Source organism: Anastrepha obliqua, chromosome 3 (assembly GCF_027943255.1).
Source record: "Anastrepha obliqua isolate idAnaObli1 chromosome 3, idAnaObli1_1.0, whole genome shotgun sequence".
Classification (NCBI taxonomy): domain Eukaryota; kingdom Metazoa; phylum Arthropoda; class Insecta; order Diptera; family Tephritidae; genus Anastrepha; species Anastrepha obliqua.
The window spans coordinates 2,014,529-2,032,729 of NC_072894.1; the positions used below are offsets into that span (position 1 = coordinate 2,014,529).

The 18,201-nt window shown below is 35.8% G+C and overlaps 1 protein-coding gene across 5 annotated transcripts in view; it reads right to left on the reverse strand.

Annotated features, from left to right (window-relative positions):
- The window catches only part of LOC129242831 (PDZ and LIM domain protein 3), a 45,190-nt gene that overhangs the window by 18,391 nt on the left and 8,598 nt on the right, over positions 1–18,201 (reverse strand). For 3 of the 5 annotated variants that reach the window (XM_054879691.1, XM_054879690.1, XM_054879694.1), the window contains exons 2-3: positions 4,898–5,163; positions 4,618–4,822 (exon numbers count right to left, since the gene is read on the reverse strand). In XM_054879691.1, coding sequence (XP_054735666.1) covers positions 4,618–4,822; positions 4,898–5,163 — 471 coding nt within the window. Of the gene's footprint in view, positions 1–4,617; positions 4,823–4,897; positions 5,164–13,337; positions 13,796–18,201 lie in introns of those variants that run through there. The other 2 variants (XM_054879692.1, XM_054879693.1) reach the window with 2 other exon arrangements.

The window sequence follows — 18,201 nt, forward strand, 5'->3', positions numbered from 1 at the left end:
GAGTGCTCCCAGGAGAATCATCTGACAAATTGTATGAACCCGTTATCGACTACTAAGAGAGAGGAGATTTTTTTCTATTTAAGGATATATTTTTCTAAGTGCATTTGTTAGATAATTTTATTCAATTTTCATATTTAGAAGTCGTATTCTTATTTTTCAATGCATCTGCAAAAGATTATACTTTTTTTAGACGCATGGGAAATATTCAATATAATTCACCAAAAAGACATTAATAAGAAACGATGTTTTAAAATTAATTTTAGCTTGAACTTTCTCCAAACTACCTTCAGCAAATAACCTTCCCGAAATTTTCAATCGCAATCTGAGTCCACTACCGCGGACTCAGTCTTCTAAATATTATCAGACCTCGAAAATCCACAATCGACCAAATATTCACAATACGCTAACTCTTCGAAAAGTCTTAGAAAATATCCCCGGACAACTAATACGACTTTTCAAAATGACTTTGCTCAATACCAACAGCACCGTCAGAATTGGGAAGAACCTCTCCGAGCCGTTTAATACTAAACGTGGTTTCAGACAGGGTGATTCACTAGCTTGATGCTGGAATAATCGTGCTAACCGCAGAACTTAATCGCTCCGGCACAATCTTTTATAAGAGCGTATGCCGATGATATCAATATCAGCCTTAACGCTTTGTTAAAATCGGCCAAAATCGCATAAGGGGTTATCGCGACAATCAAGAAGAAGAAGAATTTGCCTTACATACATAGGATTATGTTAATTGTTAGAAAATAAGAAATTTACTTGCTTTTCTAAACAATGTTCGCAATTTCATCATTGCTCTTGATCGACAGCAAAGTTTCAGCAGACTATGTAACACAAATTGTATGCAAAACGAAGCTTCCGTTTTACTGTGTATGGAAAAGACAGTCATAAGGCAAAATTTTGCTGCCTGGGAGTAAAATAACACCAGCAGGCGGAACGATTGAAAACATCGCCAACCATATCAACAAAGCTAGTGCGTTTTTCCAGTTGTACAACATATGGCTTTCCAATTCTATTTATGGGCATATTAAGCTACGAATTTTTAATTCCAATATGAAATCGGTGTCGCCATATGGCTGCGAATTCGTGCTTATCCAAAGGCTGCAAACATTCGTAAATGCCTGTTTGCGTAAAATTTTTAAAATCTGGTGGCCTTGCGTAATTTCAAATCAAGACTTGTTTAGTTCAAACAACGAACTCCCAATCGAACTAATTACGAAAAACAGACGAGTTGGCTGGATCGACGACACCTTTCGCAAATATGTCTGCGAAGTAGATATGACGGGCTACTATGTGGTCGAATCCACAAGGTGTTAGGAACCGTGGAAGACAATCTGAATTTTTATAAAACAACTTGCTCGCAATCGAAATGATTTCAATACTTTTGTTCTGGCTCTACGTTCCAACAGCAGTTAAAGAAAATTTTATTAGTTTGGAGAAAAAGAAATTTATGCTCGTTGTCAAGGTGACATTTCACACTAAAAAAACTCTTTTGCTATTTTTTGTTTGTTCCTTTCAGTTGTGAGTTACAGTCACTGAAATTGTTGGTGTTTATGGTGCCGATCCTGTAACAGCTAATTACGTGGCACTTTTAATGTTAATGATCCACTTCGCACAGGCAGTCTCGTCGTCGAAAATGTTGATAAAATCATAGAAATAATCGAAGTTGACCGGCATGTTAGCAGTCGTAACATCGCCCAAGAGCTAAAGATCGGCAATAAAATAGTTTAAGCCCATTTGCGCAAAATAAAAAATTAAAGGAATGGCAAAATAATCTGATTGATCATGAAAATAACGAACGGCATGGAATTCCAAAGAGTTGGCTACATATTAAAGTTTCTGTCGGAAGTAGGATTTAAGGATATTCCCCAAAATCCTTGAAGGGGGCGTAATAAATGTTAAGGTCGTAGTGCTCTATCCCTGATATTAACAATCACATGGCTCAGTATAAATAGAAACTGTGTTTGTTATTTCCTGAAGAAGAGTTATCTTCTACCGCGGCGAGTACTGAGGCAAAAGACGAGTACAACTCTGTTTCTACTGGTATATGATGAAAGAACCATTTTATGTATATAGAATCCTGACTGCAAAAAATGAAACAGGTCAGACTACTAAATTTGCTACACTGATTTTCTTTAAACTGTACATTAACGGATCATGGGAGCGAATTATTTCCATGGGAGCGAATTAATGCATTACAATCACGCAGAGCCACCTGTACATGCATGCATGTACTATATGTATGTACGTACATATTTCCTAGCTAAATATCTTCCCTCATCTCCTCAAAAATATTTGCCCTCTTTGAGCAATTATGTCAATGAACATTATCATCATCACGCTAATTATCATCAAAACCAGCGTTATTACGGATGTCAATGGCAGGAAAGAATGCCAACCGGGCGGACGGTCCGAGTGCACAATCTTTTATTTTTCTTGGCTACTATTCCTGCATTTGGTTTGCTCTTCATGTGCGTCATGTCACTTTCGTGTTCACTTTCTGTTTGTATATTTGTAAATGTTGGAGAGATCAAAATAGTATTTCTTAAAAAAATATTCCATCATTCACCCTTCGCCTCGACTTTTTTAATAGAAATCGCGCATAAAAGTTCATTCCTTCACTTTGGCATTAAATTAAATTCACCTTCGCTGGCAATACACAACGAATAGCTACATGACATACGTGCGCATGTGTGTGTAAATGTGTATTTAAATGCATAGGTACTATGTAAAAGATGTTTGTACATTTACATTTGCTGGGATATTTACATGCACACATACAGATGGCGTGTGCGCTTGGCACTTACCATTTGTATGGATTCGTAAAAATTGAATTACAAATATTTAATTGAATAAAAACATGTGTAATTTGGTTTAATGAGCTTCCCTCTTGGATTAATGAGCTCCCTTCATTGCAAAGAAAGCTCCAAAAAGGATTAGTATTTTTCATAAAGTTTATGAAGTTTATGTATTTGTTAATAAGAATACCCACTTTACCAGCTTAAACTAGAAAGGATGTGTGTAATAATTCCAAATTAGACCAATAATTTAGCATTAAGTAATATCTAAACACTCACTCACACTCGCACACTAATTATATAAATAAACAAAAAGTTCTGAGGTGAAGATTCTTAGTGCCGAAAGAAACAAGTCGGTTTGCATTGATACATGAAAATGCACGTCCGTTAAGAAAAATTGATGGACTTAAATAGTGCGAAAAAATTGCTGTTAAATAAAATGAAAATTTCACACAAATATTTAAACAAATGGCAAACCTTAAAACAATTCAGTTAAATACCTTAAAAAATAGTGATATATCTTACTTTGTTTCATCTTAAACATTCTGTACGGAGTTTAAAATAATGCTGTGCAAATGCGTGGCATACTTTCAGGCGAACAGAATAAATAATATTTGAACTGCTTTATTTATTTTAATATGCTTAATAATATATAAGTATAATATAATATATAAGACCCTCTAACTCACAGTTGGAGCATAGGGCGGCTTAAAAGCTACTTCTACATCTTTATTAAATAATTTAACAGACTTCCATAGGCCACATTTTTTAACTGCTCGTATACTAAGTGTTTATTAATTAATTTATTTGTTAGTATATTTCATGAAGCAATAATTAAAGGAGATGTACGTTGTCTATTTTTCACCCTGTGTCGGCCATCTTGAACCAATTAATAAATCTGTGATGTCCTCTTGGAAAGCTACTCCTTATTTCAGAGCGAATTTTAAAGAAGAAGTACTCAAAGCAAAGAATGAAAACTTTTGCTGAAACAGTTCTCAGGCAATATTGTTTTGCTAATATTGTTTTGTTTTGGCTTTCGCATCTTTCAATTCTGTGAAAATTACGGAAATAAAAAAATTGATTGTGTGATTAGCGGACGTGACGAAATAAAAGTTGTTTTCTCTGGTTTGGAGTTTCTTATTTATTACTTCAGTGTAGGTTTAGAAGTGGAATTAAACTACAACTAATCCTTTCCGTATGTATTAAATTTTACAGCAAGTAAACGGAGTCCAAAATTCGTACATGGATTATTTAATATGGATTATTTAACAATGAGAATGAGAAAAAAAAAAATAAATAATAATAATAAAAATATAATATTTATATATGTATTTGTTTTTTTTTTTTTGCTATATGGGAAACTTATAGTCTTTAAGGTATAGATTGCCAGGATTTTGTGAAACGTAATGAAAATTGCAAAATTTGTTGAGATCCAACAATTAGGTTGAAAGTATTACAATAAGGTGTATTTTATTTTTGTATGGTATTGGTTATCGCAATTGTTTGTCAAACCACGAGCCAAATAAATACGAATAAATAATTGAGTGCCATTTATAAAATATCATGAAATTATTATATGGCTTAAATCGACTTTTTTCAATTTTTTCTACCTTTTCCGAAAAGAGACAGAGTTATGTCCCTCTTTTCCCCTTTCTTCCAAATTACATCAACGGATTCAATATCATACGAAATCAGTTGTCAAACTGTACTCAACCTTTTATTATTGAATCATGGGACAGTTCAAATATAACAATGCCATTGTTAACTTAGCGATTTTCAATTTCAGCGCTTAAGGTTTTTATTGACTTACTTGATTTACAATGGCCGCCTGCTCTTCGGTTACATCTTGCTGGTGGTCCCGCGTAGGCATCGGACTGAAGCATCCACTCTCACGCGGTGGCACATAGCCGCCTGAGGCGTTCAGTTTTGGAAATACTGTTTGCGGCAACGAATCAACAGGCAACTGCAAGGCACGCTCATATTGGCCAGGTCCGGGCAAAAACGGTGAAGGGCCTCTGCGGGAAATAAGCACAAAAGTGGAAAGAAAAGCAAAATTATACAAAAATCACTTTAAATGTATGAGTACTTGCCTGTGTGGCACATTGGCACTATTCAAATCCGGGCTGTTGCTGTTAGCTGGTGACGGGCCAAGGCCAGCTCTGTATGGTTCAGCGCCAAGTCCTTGTGTGTATGCGATTTTACTATCACGATGGACGACGATTTGGATTTCATTACCCGCGTTGCGGAAAAGCGTTTCAGCATCTCCATGGCTCACATCGCGAGCATCATAATCACGTATCTTGGCGATAATATCGCCGCGCAATACTTCTCCGTAAGCAGGGCTTCCAACTTGAACCTGTGAAACAATGGGAGAACAAACAAATATTTACTACTAAATTAGTTATTTTATATAAATAAACAGTAATATACAAAATAGTTGAAAATTCGGTAAGTCCACCTCGAGAAAACAAGGATACAATTTCAAGGATTGCCAATAATCAATAACACTAAGTAATATTGCTGTGAGCGTTTTTAGGGTGCTGAACTCAAACAGATTTTTCCGAAGTCTTTAAGTAACTGTAACGATATGATATTCAAACAGATAGCACAATCTGTATTCAATACAAAAATTAATTAAATTAAACAAAACTAGTTAAGAGAATGACACTTTTTTTAATTTAAAGTCCTGAGATGACTTGGATGTAATTTTGCGATGAACTATGGGAAACCTTTCCAAGTCATTACAATGGCTAATTTCACATTGGCCTTTCTCTTATCTTTCTCTACTAACTCTTTTTTAGAATTTAAAATAAAATTGTATACATACGTAAGTTTTATTGTGGAGTCAGGTAAAGCTAATTAATTTAGAATCTCTAGAAAAGAGAAGGACAGTTCTTTCACTTTCGTTTATTTTCAGCGATGTTAATGGCATCGTCGACTGTCCAGTTCTATATTACTTGACCGAATAAGCTTTAACGTTGCACAAAGAAGTCTTCGCAATTCTTACCATTTTTATGGGGAACACTTTAAGACTAAATTTGCGATCTCCTGGACTAGAATTCGTTATCCGATTCCAGCCTGCTGTATTTCGCTTTATCTAGATCTAATTTGGTAAAAAATTTAAATTTAGTTGCTTAACGATGTTTTTATTTTGATTCCTATTATTTTAGTTGCCAAATTTAGCTTGTTTTTCCTCACATTTTTGTCTATCTGTAAAGCAATTTTTATTATAAAATAAAAATAAATAATTGGCGCGTACACTTCTGTTAGGTGTTTGGCCGAGCTCCTCCTCCTATTTGTGGTGTGCGTCTTGATGTTGTTCCATTAATGGAGGGACCTACAGTTTCAAGCCGATTCCGAACGGCAGATATTTTTATGAGGAGCTTTTTCATGGCAGAAATACACTCGGAGGTTTGCCATTGCCTGCCGAGGGGCGACCGCTATTAGAAAAATGTTTTTATTAATTTTGCTTTCACCGAGATTCGAACTAACGAATTTCTATTTATTATAGATTATTAAAATAAAATAAAAAAATAGTCAAAATTAGAATAAAAGTCTAGACTTTATTTGTGCAAAATCTCGATTAGACTCTATAAAAGCTATTTTTTCTTAATTTTCGAACTCAAGGCTAGAAAGCTTTCTTTTTTTCCTTCTTTTCAAATAACGGCCTAATTTTTTCTCTAACAAAAAGATGTAAAAATCTTCATTGAGCAAATTTGATCAACCTCGATTTCAACTGATTTCTCGCCATGTAACCAAATGTAATAAATCTAACAAAATTTTCAAATTTTCTAGCTCCCAGAAAAACATACAACCTAAAATACTCAAGAAATATTAGCGTGCACTAATGAGGCCAGATGTTGAATGGAGCAAAAATAGCAAAATCGCTTGAGCTCCGATAGCTAAAGTTTGATATAGCTGAGACTCAATTGCAAACCATTTCAACTTTAGGGTCTGAATTAGGGGCAAAAATTTGCATTTCTATAAACTTAATGAGTGGGTTCATAAAAAATGGCTGGAACCAAAATTTGAGCAGATAAATTAAGTACCAACTTAGAAGAGGACAGCGAAATGTAAGCTCTTTCAGAGGCTTAAAAAATTAAATCCAGAGCTAAAAAGAAATAAGATACATTGCTTATTCTCTTCTTTTCGTTTTTCCTGCTATACAAAGGATTGTTAGACCAGAGTCATATCAGATGATAGTGGTCACCATATTAATGCTGACGGCTCAAAGATGCACAATGGCACTGGGTCGGGAGTATACTCGCACAATTATCCTTAAATTGCCCCTGGGCCCTAGATCGATGTAGCGCCTTACAAGCTTAAACGAAGTAGCAGAAGCGATAAAACTAATGGACTTAACTTCAGCAGCGATCAAGGCATGGCCTCAGCACGCATCAATTTAAGATGTGTTGAAGAATCCAGGAAATCGCTTTCGCTTATCCTACAACCCCACACCACACTTTGTTGGGTCCTCGGTCATTCTAGAGTGGAGTGAAATGAAAGAGCCGATTAGTGTGCAAAGAAAGGCTCTGAACTTGATTTCAGCGAGTACACTGCGATTGACCTGAGCGTAATCGCAAAAACCAATTGAAGGTAGTCTCTGACTACTAACTGCAGGAACTCCAAAGCGCTCTGGCCAAAACTGAATTTTAAAAGGACAAAATGTCTACTTGGATTCAACAGATCAACTACCAGCGTCCTCACAGGTGTTATAACGGGTCACTGCACTATTAGCACCCTAAGCAGTATATGGGAAATTGAGTCGGTACAACACCTCCTCTGTGAATGTCCTGCACTTCCCATTTTCAACTCAAACAACTCTTTAATAACGCAGCACTTCTTCGTTTTATTCATCGGAATAATCCAGAGTTACTGAATTGAACTTTTATAAAATTTCCAACTCTAGCGAAATGATATTTGGAAGTGAATCACACAATCACTACTGTAAATGGCCAAAAATGTTGATTGTCTGAACTTTGTTCTTTTGGCCAATGGCTAAATAGCTGTGCTAGGATAAATATTCATTAGCGCATATTGCCGATTTTTAGAAATGGTAAGTGCCCTTTTACGATCGACCAGTAAACAACTAGACCTGCCCCACAAATACACATGTACATACATACATACATAGAAATATTTACGAAATTTGGAACGTAAGACAAACTTTACGAATACAGGACGAGCTCCTTCGCAGGAATAAATAACAGTGGAAGTACAGTGTACTCTCTCCTAACAGATACCTCCCATAAGGAGACACTTTTTTCAGTACCTCCAAGATCCTTAGGAATTTTTTAAATTTTTCTCTATTGAGCTGACAACCCTCCCATAACAGGACGCCATAGATATTTTAGTTTTCTCATAAGCGCACAACCTACAAACTCTGCCTTGAAGTTGTCAAAATTAATAAATTTGTTAGATGCAATTTATTCCTTCCCAAATTGGCAGTTGCTCAGCGCACCAACATTATTAATCTGGCTCAGAAACAAATTCAAATTGACGCGGCCGCTCCTCTTATGGGAAAAAATTTTTCAGTCACTTAATATATTATATAAGTACATACATACATACATACATATGTTTGTATAGTTATTGGTGTTGTAAATAAATGAATATTGCAAGAATTTTCATAAATCGTTTATCGTGTCATGAATCAAGATAAATCACTTTAACGCTGACCCAAAATGTCTCAAGAATGTTTACACATGTCAGTTCAAAGATGAAATGTTGCACACAAGCCGTCATCGATCGCGCAAGTGCATCATAAAGTATTTTTTACCTCATTAAGCCAAGCGAGGACGCAGCCTTCAATTTAATGTTTTTCGGTTGACTGAAATTGCATATGCAAAATGCGCAGACATTATTAATTCATTTAGAATTATACAGATAATAGTTTCGACTATATTTTATTCATAACAATCGTTGACAAACCAAAATCATTATCTAGGAGCGGTGCATGGGGTATGAACACCGGATGGGTTCATCAATCATGTGATTTTATCTTTAAAAAATGTATTTAAGCATAAGTGGGTAAACAGCGGTACGCACCGAACCTTGGCCGATATAGTCGGACTTCTCAATTTGTGCCGCGTGCGCGTTGGTTCTTTGTACAAAATGGAAGAACTAAAAATTGTATGCCGTCTGCTAACGGCAACTGTCTGAGATTGCTTGAGAAAACACTTTCTATAGGGTTGTTTATTAAGAGGTCTTATTTTGATATTCAAAGAAAAATGCTATTTTTAAATATAAATGATCGGATGTTTATTTCATTATAAAGAGGAAGGTATGCCGTTAATAGTGGAAAATAACATCAGGCAAATGACCACCACGACCATGCTTACAGGACAATATCCTTTTCATGAAATTTTCCATAACCGAATTGCAAAGTAGCTGCCCTATGTCCTCAATAGCTTCACGAATTCCATCTTTGAGGTCTTGAATCGACCCTGGGCTGTTGGCGTAGACCTTCTCTTTCACGTGGCCCCAAAGAAAAAAGTTAAAAGGTGTTAAATCACAAGATGTCGGTGGGCAATAGTGATCACCTCTTCGAGAGGTAACACGGCCCGGAACTTTTCCCGTAAAAGATCAATGGTATCGTTGCTTGTGTGGCACGTAGCGCCGTCTTGTTGAAAATAAACGTTGTCCAGAACGATACCATCCAATTCCGGCCATAAAAAAAATCGTTAACCATCTCTCGATAGCCTTTTATGTAAATATTTAAATAACACCTGGAAAACTCTTTATAAATTTAGGGTTTTGTGCTCGAAAATTTGCGATCATACCGCATTCACACAAGGTGATATCACTAGAGCAGCGGATTTGTTTTTTTCTTGCGATGTGATGTTTTGAATGTCTTTGCTCTTGCTGTGTTTATTTGTTTACATTCCTGTTGAAATTTTGGCACTCAAAATACCAAATTGTAAAAGCAAAAATATGTAAATGTTGTTGCTCTGCTGCCACCTCCGTATGAACTCTCTTTGTTGCTAATTTTAACTGTTTCTTTGCCGCTAAGCGAACCCCACTAGAAACGTGCCCAGACAAGTGATGAGAAGTTTTCAGGATCGTAAATGTACTATGATTGCTTTTTCAGTCCAGTACTGGTTTATTTTTTAGTCAGCAGTCGATGTGGTACGCGCGGTTTGCACTTGGAAGGGCCAAGTGGAAGAATATTTTAATTCATTTAGTAAAGAAGAGTCTAAAGAACGATGCAGCCGAACTTTATGCAGCTGGTGGATGTTTTCATTGAAATGCGTGAGAATTATGTATTATATTTACTAGCCTTGGTCACTTCAAATTTTTAGCTTGTTTAATTTTCATATACTTATATTGTATATTTCGTTAATTTTCAATCCACTGCTTGAGGGCAAACGTAACTTCAAACAATTCTGAAGAAAATAGTGAAAGTTTACATTTATTATAAATATGTTCCACCATCATTAAAATTTCATTGAATCAAGGAATTTATTGTAAGAAAGATTTGAAAGCCTTTGGTTAATGTCCTAAAAATTTTTTTTCTATATAAATACATGGAATAAAATACATAAATAAAAAATGTTTCAAAAGCAATTTAATTCTTTAGAATAATTTGTTTCCAGAAACTATTTGCTTGATGTTGAATGAAAAATTAAATTTAACCCGAAGACTTCCTAGCTCTTCATTTTCTCAAAGCAAAACCTCCGTTTTTTTAGACAAATGTGCATCGCCCAATCTTATTGCGTAATTTTTCAGTTCAAATTTTACCCAGTGTGATTTTACGGTCTTTGCAGTCCTGTTTTGGATGCTTAAGTTTGTCATAAGTTAAAACTATCTGTTAAGGCAGATATTAAAGGCTTTTCAGTCGTGTTGTTTAAAAACTGCCCTGCTTCTCCTTGGAATTTATTTTTGACATGTCTGGAGTTTCCGGAGTCTTCTTAGATGACTGGAAAGTAACATGCATTAACCTCCTCTTTCAAATATGGAATAAAAGTGACGTTATAGTTATAGGCCAACTTCTAAACGTTTTGAGACTGTAGTCAAGAAATTAAATTTGGCGACAAGAGAATAACTTCACCTAATCACCATGGTTTTGTTTTGCAGTTGTAGTTGTAGCGAATATTGTATTGCATCTTTCCAGAAGAGTTTCAAGTTGTCAGCATATATGCAGATCTCTCCGTGGCTTTTGATAAGATATCTCATCCCATTTTTATTAGGAAGTCAGCATACTAGGGGTTTCATTCAGTTTTTTTGCGGTGGATTACCTCAGATCTACATAATCGGCGTTGTTACCACAATAGAAGGTACGTCTGAGAATTTTATAGCCTCTTCTGGGTAGTCCTCCAAGGGAGTATACTATATTAGGACCTTTCCGTTTTATATTATCATTTACCAAAACGTAATGGCTTTTCTTTTGCTAATTTTTTGCTATATTCTGAATATTCTTCTGTCCAGTGGATGCATTGCAGTTATAAACAGTTTCAGCATTAAAAATCGTCTTGTTTTAAATGTTACAATTTTTTTCAAAGTTACGTACACAAAAATTCACAAGGCTGTCTGTACGAGTTATAAAATATATAATTCGATTTTAAATTCAGTTTACGAAATCAAAGATCGAAGAATTATTTTTTTTTGTATTTTTAATTCAGTAGTCGAATTTCACATATTGTTGCGAAAACGCACCCTTAACGGGGCTTTGTAAGGCGTAATAGCACACAATTTTTTACCACTACATGACTAAATTATCACATACCTCTTTTGTACAAAAAAAATTAGTTACTCCAATTGAATGTGTTCAAAAATGCCTGCTTCATATACGACTGCTTTTAATAAACCCGAAACTGCTACGCTCACGATCAATTTAATTAAGGGTTTTATAGATTGGCCTGTTCTTCTAGAAAAAAATAATTTTAATATTCCCCACCGGAACTTGCGTAATTTTCTGCCATTCTATATGGCCAGTTGCGAAACTAAATACCCCCTAGTGTCCCTATTATACGGTCTTTGAAAGAACTTAACATGATCTCGAACAAAGTATCATTCGATAGACGTTTTTAAAAATTCATTGGATTCCATTTTCTTGCCTGTGACTATTATTAATTAGTAACTAAGCTGAGTTTTGTTATTAGTCTGTATGGAACTTTTCTTTGGTTAATACACTAAATAAATAAATAAATCCGATATAAAATATTAAGTTAGGTTAGATGGGCCGCCCTTAAAAAGAATTATCCATGCGTCACAAAAACCCGTTGCGATAACATGAAACAATTTTCCCAGCCATAAAGTCCTTTTTAAACGGCTGATGTACAGCTACACGTGGATTTGAACCTGGCGGCCATAGGATCAATAACATTCCCTTAAGATACCACGTATTCGTTTCACGTTCTACGTCTATCGAGTGTTGGTTAAAGTGGACGTGAAACCCTGGAGGTATCTACCTGCTGTTGCGGGTTGCTCTACCCTTCTTCTCAAAACGAGAAATTAAGAGTGGTTTGTTTGCTTGTACTCGATTCACCAAGCCCCGTTCCTTGTTCACTTTTCTGCTCTCTCATTTTCCCGAACACATCCATGTTCCGGAACTCAGTACAGTTTGAGGCTATGCTAACGAAGGGCCTTGATCACAGCCTGACTGTCTAAAAGGAAGGCAATTTGGCAGCAGTGCGGTATCTCATGCTTACCAGTCTTAGCGCTACGTCAGAAGTCACAATCATTCACATTTTGTTCCTTTCTTGCCAAAACTATCGAAGACAAGTTAAGAATGGCAGTGGGAATGCAGCGCAAAGTAATTTATAGTATATAAAAATAAGTATTAAACTATTTGTATAATATTTATGAAAGTTAGCTTAGGATAATTAAAATAATAAAAGGTGCATCCTCAAAACTTGCAAAGAAATGCCAATGTTTGTTAATAAAAACATTTGCAACAGTAGCGATGCGCGCAATTTACTTCGAAATTGAAAAAATGGTGCCAAGTAAATCGCGCAATTCGGCAACAAAAAGCCCAAAGTAAAAATAAAAATAAAACTAAGTAAATTGAATATTTATTTTGAACTTGCGATCGTTTTTCCCAATGGGACTTTTTGTTCTCCTTTCGTTGCAAGAGTCGCATGATAGATTCATCTGCAATTTACAAAAATATTGTTTTTCTTTTTGTTGTTATTGTTTTCTGCTTGCGACTTGTTTTGCTTTCACAATTCTTTGTTTGTTTGATTCTTCTTGCCCACCGCTGCAGCCTCAATCTGCAGAATGCAAGGGTAATGATGAATACACACAAGCACACGAGGCAAGTGGCAGTTGGCAACCACAACAGACCGAGGTGGTTTTTTTCTATAATATTTTTTTTTAACTTTGTATTACGAGTATTTCTTTATTTCTGTTCTGTTCTGAATCGCGTTGCACATTGCAAACATACGAACGTCCTTTGTTGCAGAGTCACATATTTAAAACAGTCAGTGGTCTTAAGATCATATTACATAATTGTCGCATGCGAGAAACTAATCACAAGGGGATGAATAACATTGCTAGGACAGTTGATTTTGCTATCCCCAAATATGTTACCCTAGTTATGATGAGCGGAGTATCCAGATCATTGCCACCTACAAGACGAATGCCCCAGGGAGTGTCGGGTCCATCTCGTCGCAGAACTACAGTGAATTCATGTAATTTCGGGCTCATTGCCTGCCACGAAAAGCAGCAGCTCCCTCAAAAATTTCGAGCAAAGACTATTCACTCAAGCACTCAAAGGACACTTTTTGGAAACTTTCAGACCTGTATCGTGGTCAACGAATCAGTACGCGATGGCGAATTCGCGAAAAGAAAGACGCACGGTGGTCAAGTAAATCGCCTAGTGAAACTTATCGCTGCTCCACTGACACCTAGACGATATTCGCACGTATTGTATCTTTCGATGCGACGCGGGACACGCAGACGGCACGTTCTGTTTAGACTGTGGCACACCGACTGCTTTGCAACAAGGCGTTTACAATGAAATTTCGCAGACGATTTGATCGCGTTGAAAGTTGCTCAAGCACTAATTTTAAATGCGCCAAACATCGAATCGAATTTGCGGCGGAAGCCGAAATACTTTTCTGCCTTATTTTATTCGACGTTTTTGCAATCGTCCGTCAACCCCTTCTTAGCTTTCCGCCCTCTGTCACGCTGCCGTGTTTTCGTTGTGGTGTTTCGTTTACGTGAAATGTGTTCTTTATTTGACTTTTATTTATGTTTTTGCGATTCAGTGGTTTTTGTTTTTTAATTATAATTTTCATTTAGATTTCCTTTGCATTTGCAATACAGTTGTAAAAAACAAACAGAACACGGAGAAATGTTTAAATAAAAAATTTAATTGCGAAATAAAAAATTAAAACGGAAGTGAATGAAGAAATCCCAATAAATTTATAGCATTTAAACATACATACATGCATGTTTACGTAGGCAATGTGAGTACATATAAAGTATTTCCTAGTCTTCCGCAGCTACCCACCTGGCATGGCCTAACTCATGCTACGCCAACTCCAACAGCAAGCGCACAGTTTGGCTAATATTTTCTGTGGTGTATAAGCGTGAGGCGCACGCCAAATTCGCCACAACAAACAAAGAACAATTAACCATATTGCAACTGCAGCGCTCCCCGTCAGCGCACATTCTCCTTGAATATGCACGTATGTATGTATGGGTATGTATAATTGCATCAGGAGCCGCGTTGGATAATTTCGCTGCACAATAATAAGAAACAACGCAAAATATTTACATATTTACACGCATACATTTACATACGCATATACATGCACTTACAAGTAGACGTCGTTAAATTTTATTTGTGAAAATAAAAAGTCCAACGATTGTATTACAAAGTTCTACATTTTTTCGAAATGAAAAGTGCTTATTAAATTGGCCCCATGCCTATATTAAATATAAGTACGTATGTATGTACATATGCACGTGAAATGAATGGCGAAATGTTGCAAGTGAAACATAATACAAGGTCGTTTATAAAAGGCCTCCCTTACAGAGCAAAGTACACGCGCGTATGTATGTATGTACGGCTAGTAAAGGCTAATTCAAACAAGTCGTGGGCCATATGTTAGCATCAGTACTGAAAGATCTCACAACAATAAGTGAATTATTATTATAATCAAGGAAACTTTCAAAAGCAACATCAAATAATTTTTGTTTTTTTAGTACAACACAATATTTTATACGCATCATTCAATCATTCCACGCTGGCTCTATTCCCAATGGCTTACAAGTAGGTCAAGAAGAAGTAATTAAATAACGCACAATAAGCCAAAATCTAAAATCGGCTAGAACTATTAAAGCTAAAAAGTGGGATAGTGGGGGATTGGGGAGGGAGGAAAGTTATTTCTGATTTAAAGTAATACTAAAAATATTCGGAAATCATATTGATATAAGACTAGAAATATCCAACTTAATTCTTCCCCATCACTTTTCTTCTAAAGGTATAGCCTTATTGCCTCTTCTTGCCATGCATAAAACCCCAAAATGGTATACAAAGTTTTTTCTAATAGCGGTCGCCCCTCGGCAGGAAATAGCAAACCTTCGAGTTTCTGCCACGCTCCTCATAAGAAATATCTGCCATTAGGAGTCGGATTAAAACTGAAAGTCCCCCATTTGTGGAGCAACATCAAGACGCACTCCACAAATAAGAGGAGGAGCGCGGCCAAACACCCAAAACGAATCTTCTTGGCTTAAAATTCGGCTCTAAAATTCGGGAACTCGTAATATTAGTTCCAATTGATGTTTTAAGGTGATATCTCGTTAGATTTGTGTTTCATGCATACTTTTTGAAAGCTTTTTAGCGACGTCATGAAAATTAGTGACTCAAAAAAAATCGTACGAAATCGATCTGCGAGGATTCTTTCCTCGCATTCAGAGTGAAGGTGTAGATGAAACCTACAGATTTGAGTATAACCCCAAGGTCCGTAAACAAAGTCAATAGTGGGTGGAAAAGGGTGGGAACCGGCCAACGAGATATCCAAGTCGTGACTGAAGCCAATATCGATTATTATTTACGATTTCCGTGGCACTTTTCGTCGTGAATATCATCCTCCCGCGTAAATAGCGACTAGAAAGTTCTTTCTTCTCTCCTGTAGCAGCGACTTTTTCCAAGCTGAAGTCCCACCTCAAGGGAACGTATCTTGGTGTACAGGAGGTCACTGAAGCTATAACCGCGGTGCTGAGCGAGTAACGAATAACTTCGTTGGATTACTAATCAAGAAAGCGGCGGGACTTTCCTTTTTCCTAGAATGTCTGAGTTAATTATTCTTTGTATGGGAACGTTTAAAGATCTTGCTTTATAATCCGCTTTATACGAGATATTTTGATGCAGTAAGTGGACACTGTATAGCACAGTTAATATCATTAAGGCAAAAAAGGAACTCCACTCGTTTGTTTTGAAAGTCGAATGAAATTTTGTCAGATTGTATTATTTTCAATTTTCTCATAGGATTAAAAAAGAAAAATCTGTACGTCTTCCTCATAACTGCAGTGTTTTCGGTAGGCGGAAGTACTGGCAATTGGGGGAGCTTTTAAGCAACTAATAACAGATTTCTCTTCTCTTTTGAGGGCAATTTCCTTATTCTTTCGTATAGCCAAGCTGCAATCCATGTACAGCATTCGATTACAACAACCTCTAAACTGGTGAAGCAAAGTAGGAATGGCCTTACCACCTTGAACGAAAACCTAACGTTACCTTAATCTGGGTCTCGCGACATCAGAACATTGAATGAACGTTAACGTTAAACATTGATAAAACGACGGGACGCACGAACAAATCAGCAGGGCTACTGCGATCACCTTTAATAAATTCGCCAGACAACAAACTTTAAATAATTGTACTTTTTATAAACTAATCAATGACATGATAAACTTAAAAATTTCGCATTTCAATACTTATATGTAAATCTGGAACATTGTTTCGGGGTCTACCACAAATTTTAAGGCCAAAACGAAAAAAATGTTTACAGTTCGCACACCGCATCTATGCCAACGTCAAGAAATCTGGTTTTTAATCAAACAAAATTAGTAAAGAAGCTGTATTATTTCTTAAATCATATAATAGGAGATATACAAACTAGAGCATTTCTAGACCTTGAGGCAAATTGGAAACTTCAATTTTTCTACACATTTTCGCCACATCGAAGCAGATGGATAACTTTTCTACAGTTCAACGATTTGCGATGGATTAGCAAAGATTAGAAAGACAAAAGGTAATAATGAGGAGTAAATCATACAAAACTTTTAAGAGTTTGAATGCGAGTGTGTGGATTCTAGATAAAAGCAGAAAACCAATTAATTGTGGAATGTGATCACGCATGTGATACTGCAACGAAATTTATTCACATTGTAATTCGATTAAATATAGTCGTGATTATTTTTATATCTATGGCACTGGATCAACAACAAATTCAGCTGGTGGCTACGAAACAATCTACGTAAAGCAACCAAAAATTCTATAAATAAAAAGTAAAACTAAATCAAGTGCGAACCGGCAAGATAATAGTGCCAATTGCCGTAAAGACCCATTCAATTGCATTATATATTGCATTCTATATATATACATATGTGTACTTGTATATATGTTTGCTACTCTGCATTCCAATGATTTGTGCATCGACCCAAATCTTCTCGAATTCGCAACATCTGACTAATAACCTATTTTTTATTTAATTTGCATTTTAATTAATTGTTTATTTTACGATTTCGTGCATGAGTATGTCTGTGTGTATACAGGTGGGTTTAATCACTTACATGTTCGTTTGGTGAGTACGCCAAGATTGAATGCCTCCACAAATACTTTTTTTTTGCATCTCATTGATTGCTGTCTATACCCAATTGATAGAGCCAAAAATCTACTGAGCTCAGTGAATTCATTCTGTATCCACAACAAAAATTACAACTTATCTCTAAATGTTGGAGCAGAGAAGCGACAGGATCATTTGTATGCAATTCTTCAAAAGAAAAGAGAAGCAAATAATTTAAAAATAAAAATAAATTGCAGTTAATCAGCTCAAAACAATGTTGAAGAAACAAATCTAAATATAATGAGAAACTTTGGACTTTTGCGTTTCTAATAAAACGACCAACTCAGTTACTTAAATATCTTTAACTGTATTTTACTTAGTACTTAGTAATAGACATTTCAGATGTTCTTCTAAGTCTATTTTAGCATTTTATGGATAGAGAGTGTCATGTCGAAATAAATATACAATTTGTTGAAACCCCACAGAAAGTATACGGTGAATTTTTTTCAAAATCAACTTTTTACCCGAATCTGGTGAGCTGTTGTCACATAAAAACTCAAAAAAAAAAAACAACAATAACTGATAGGTATTATGCCTTATGAAAAAGAGCTCAACTTCATTTGCGTAACTTTGCTCTACAATACGTAATAGCTTACAAT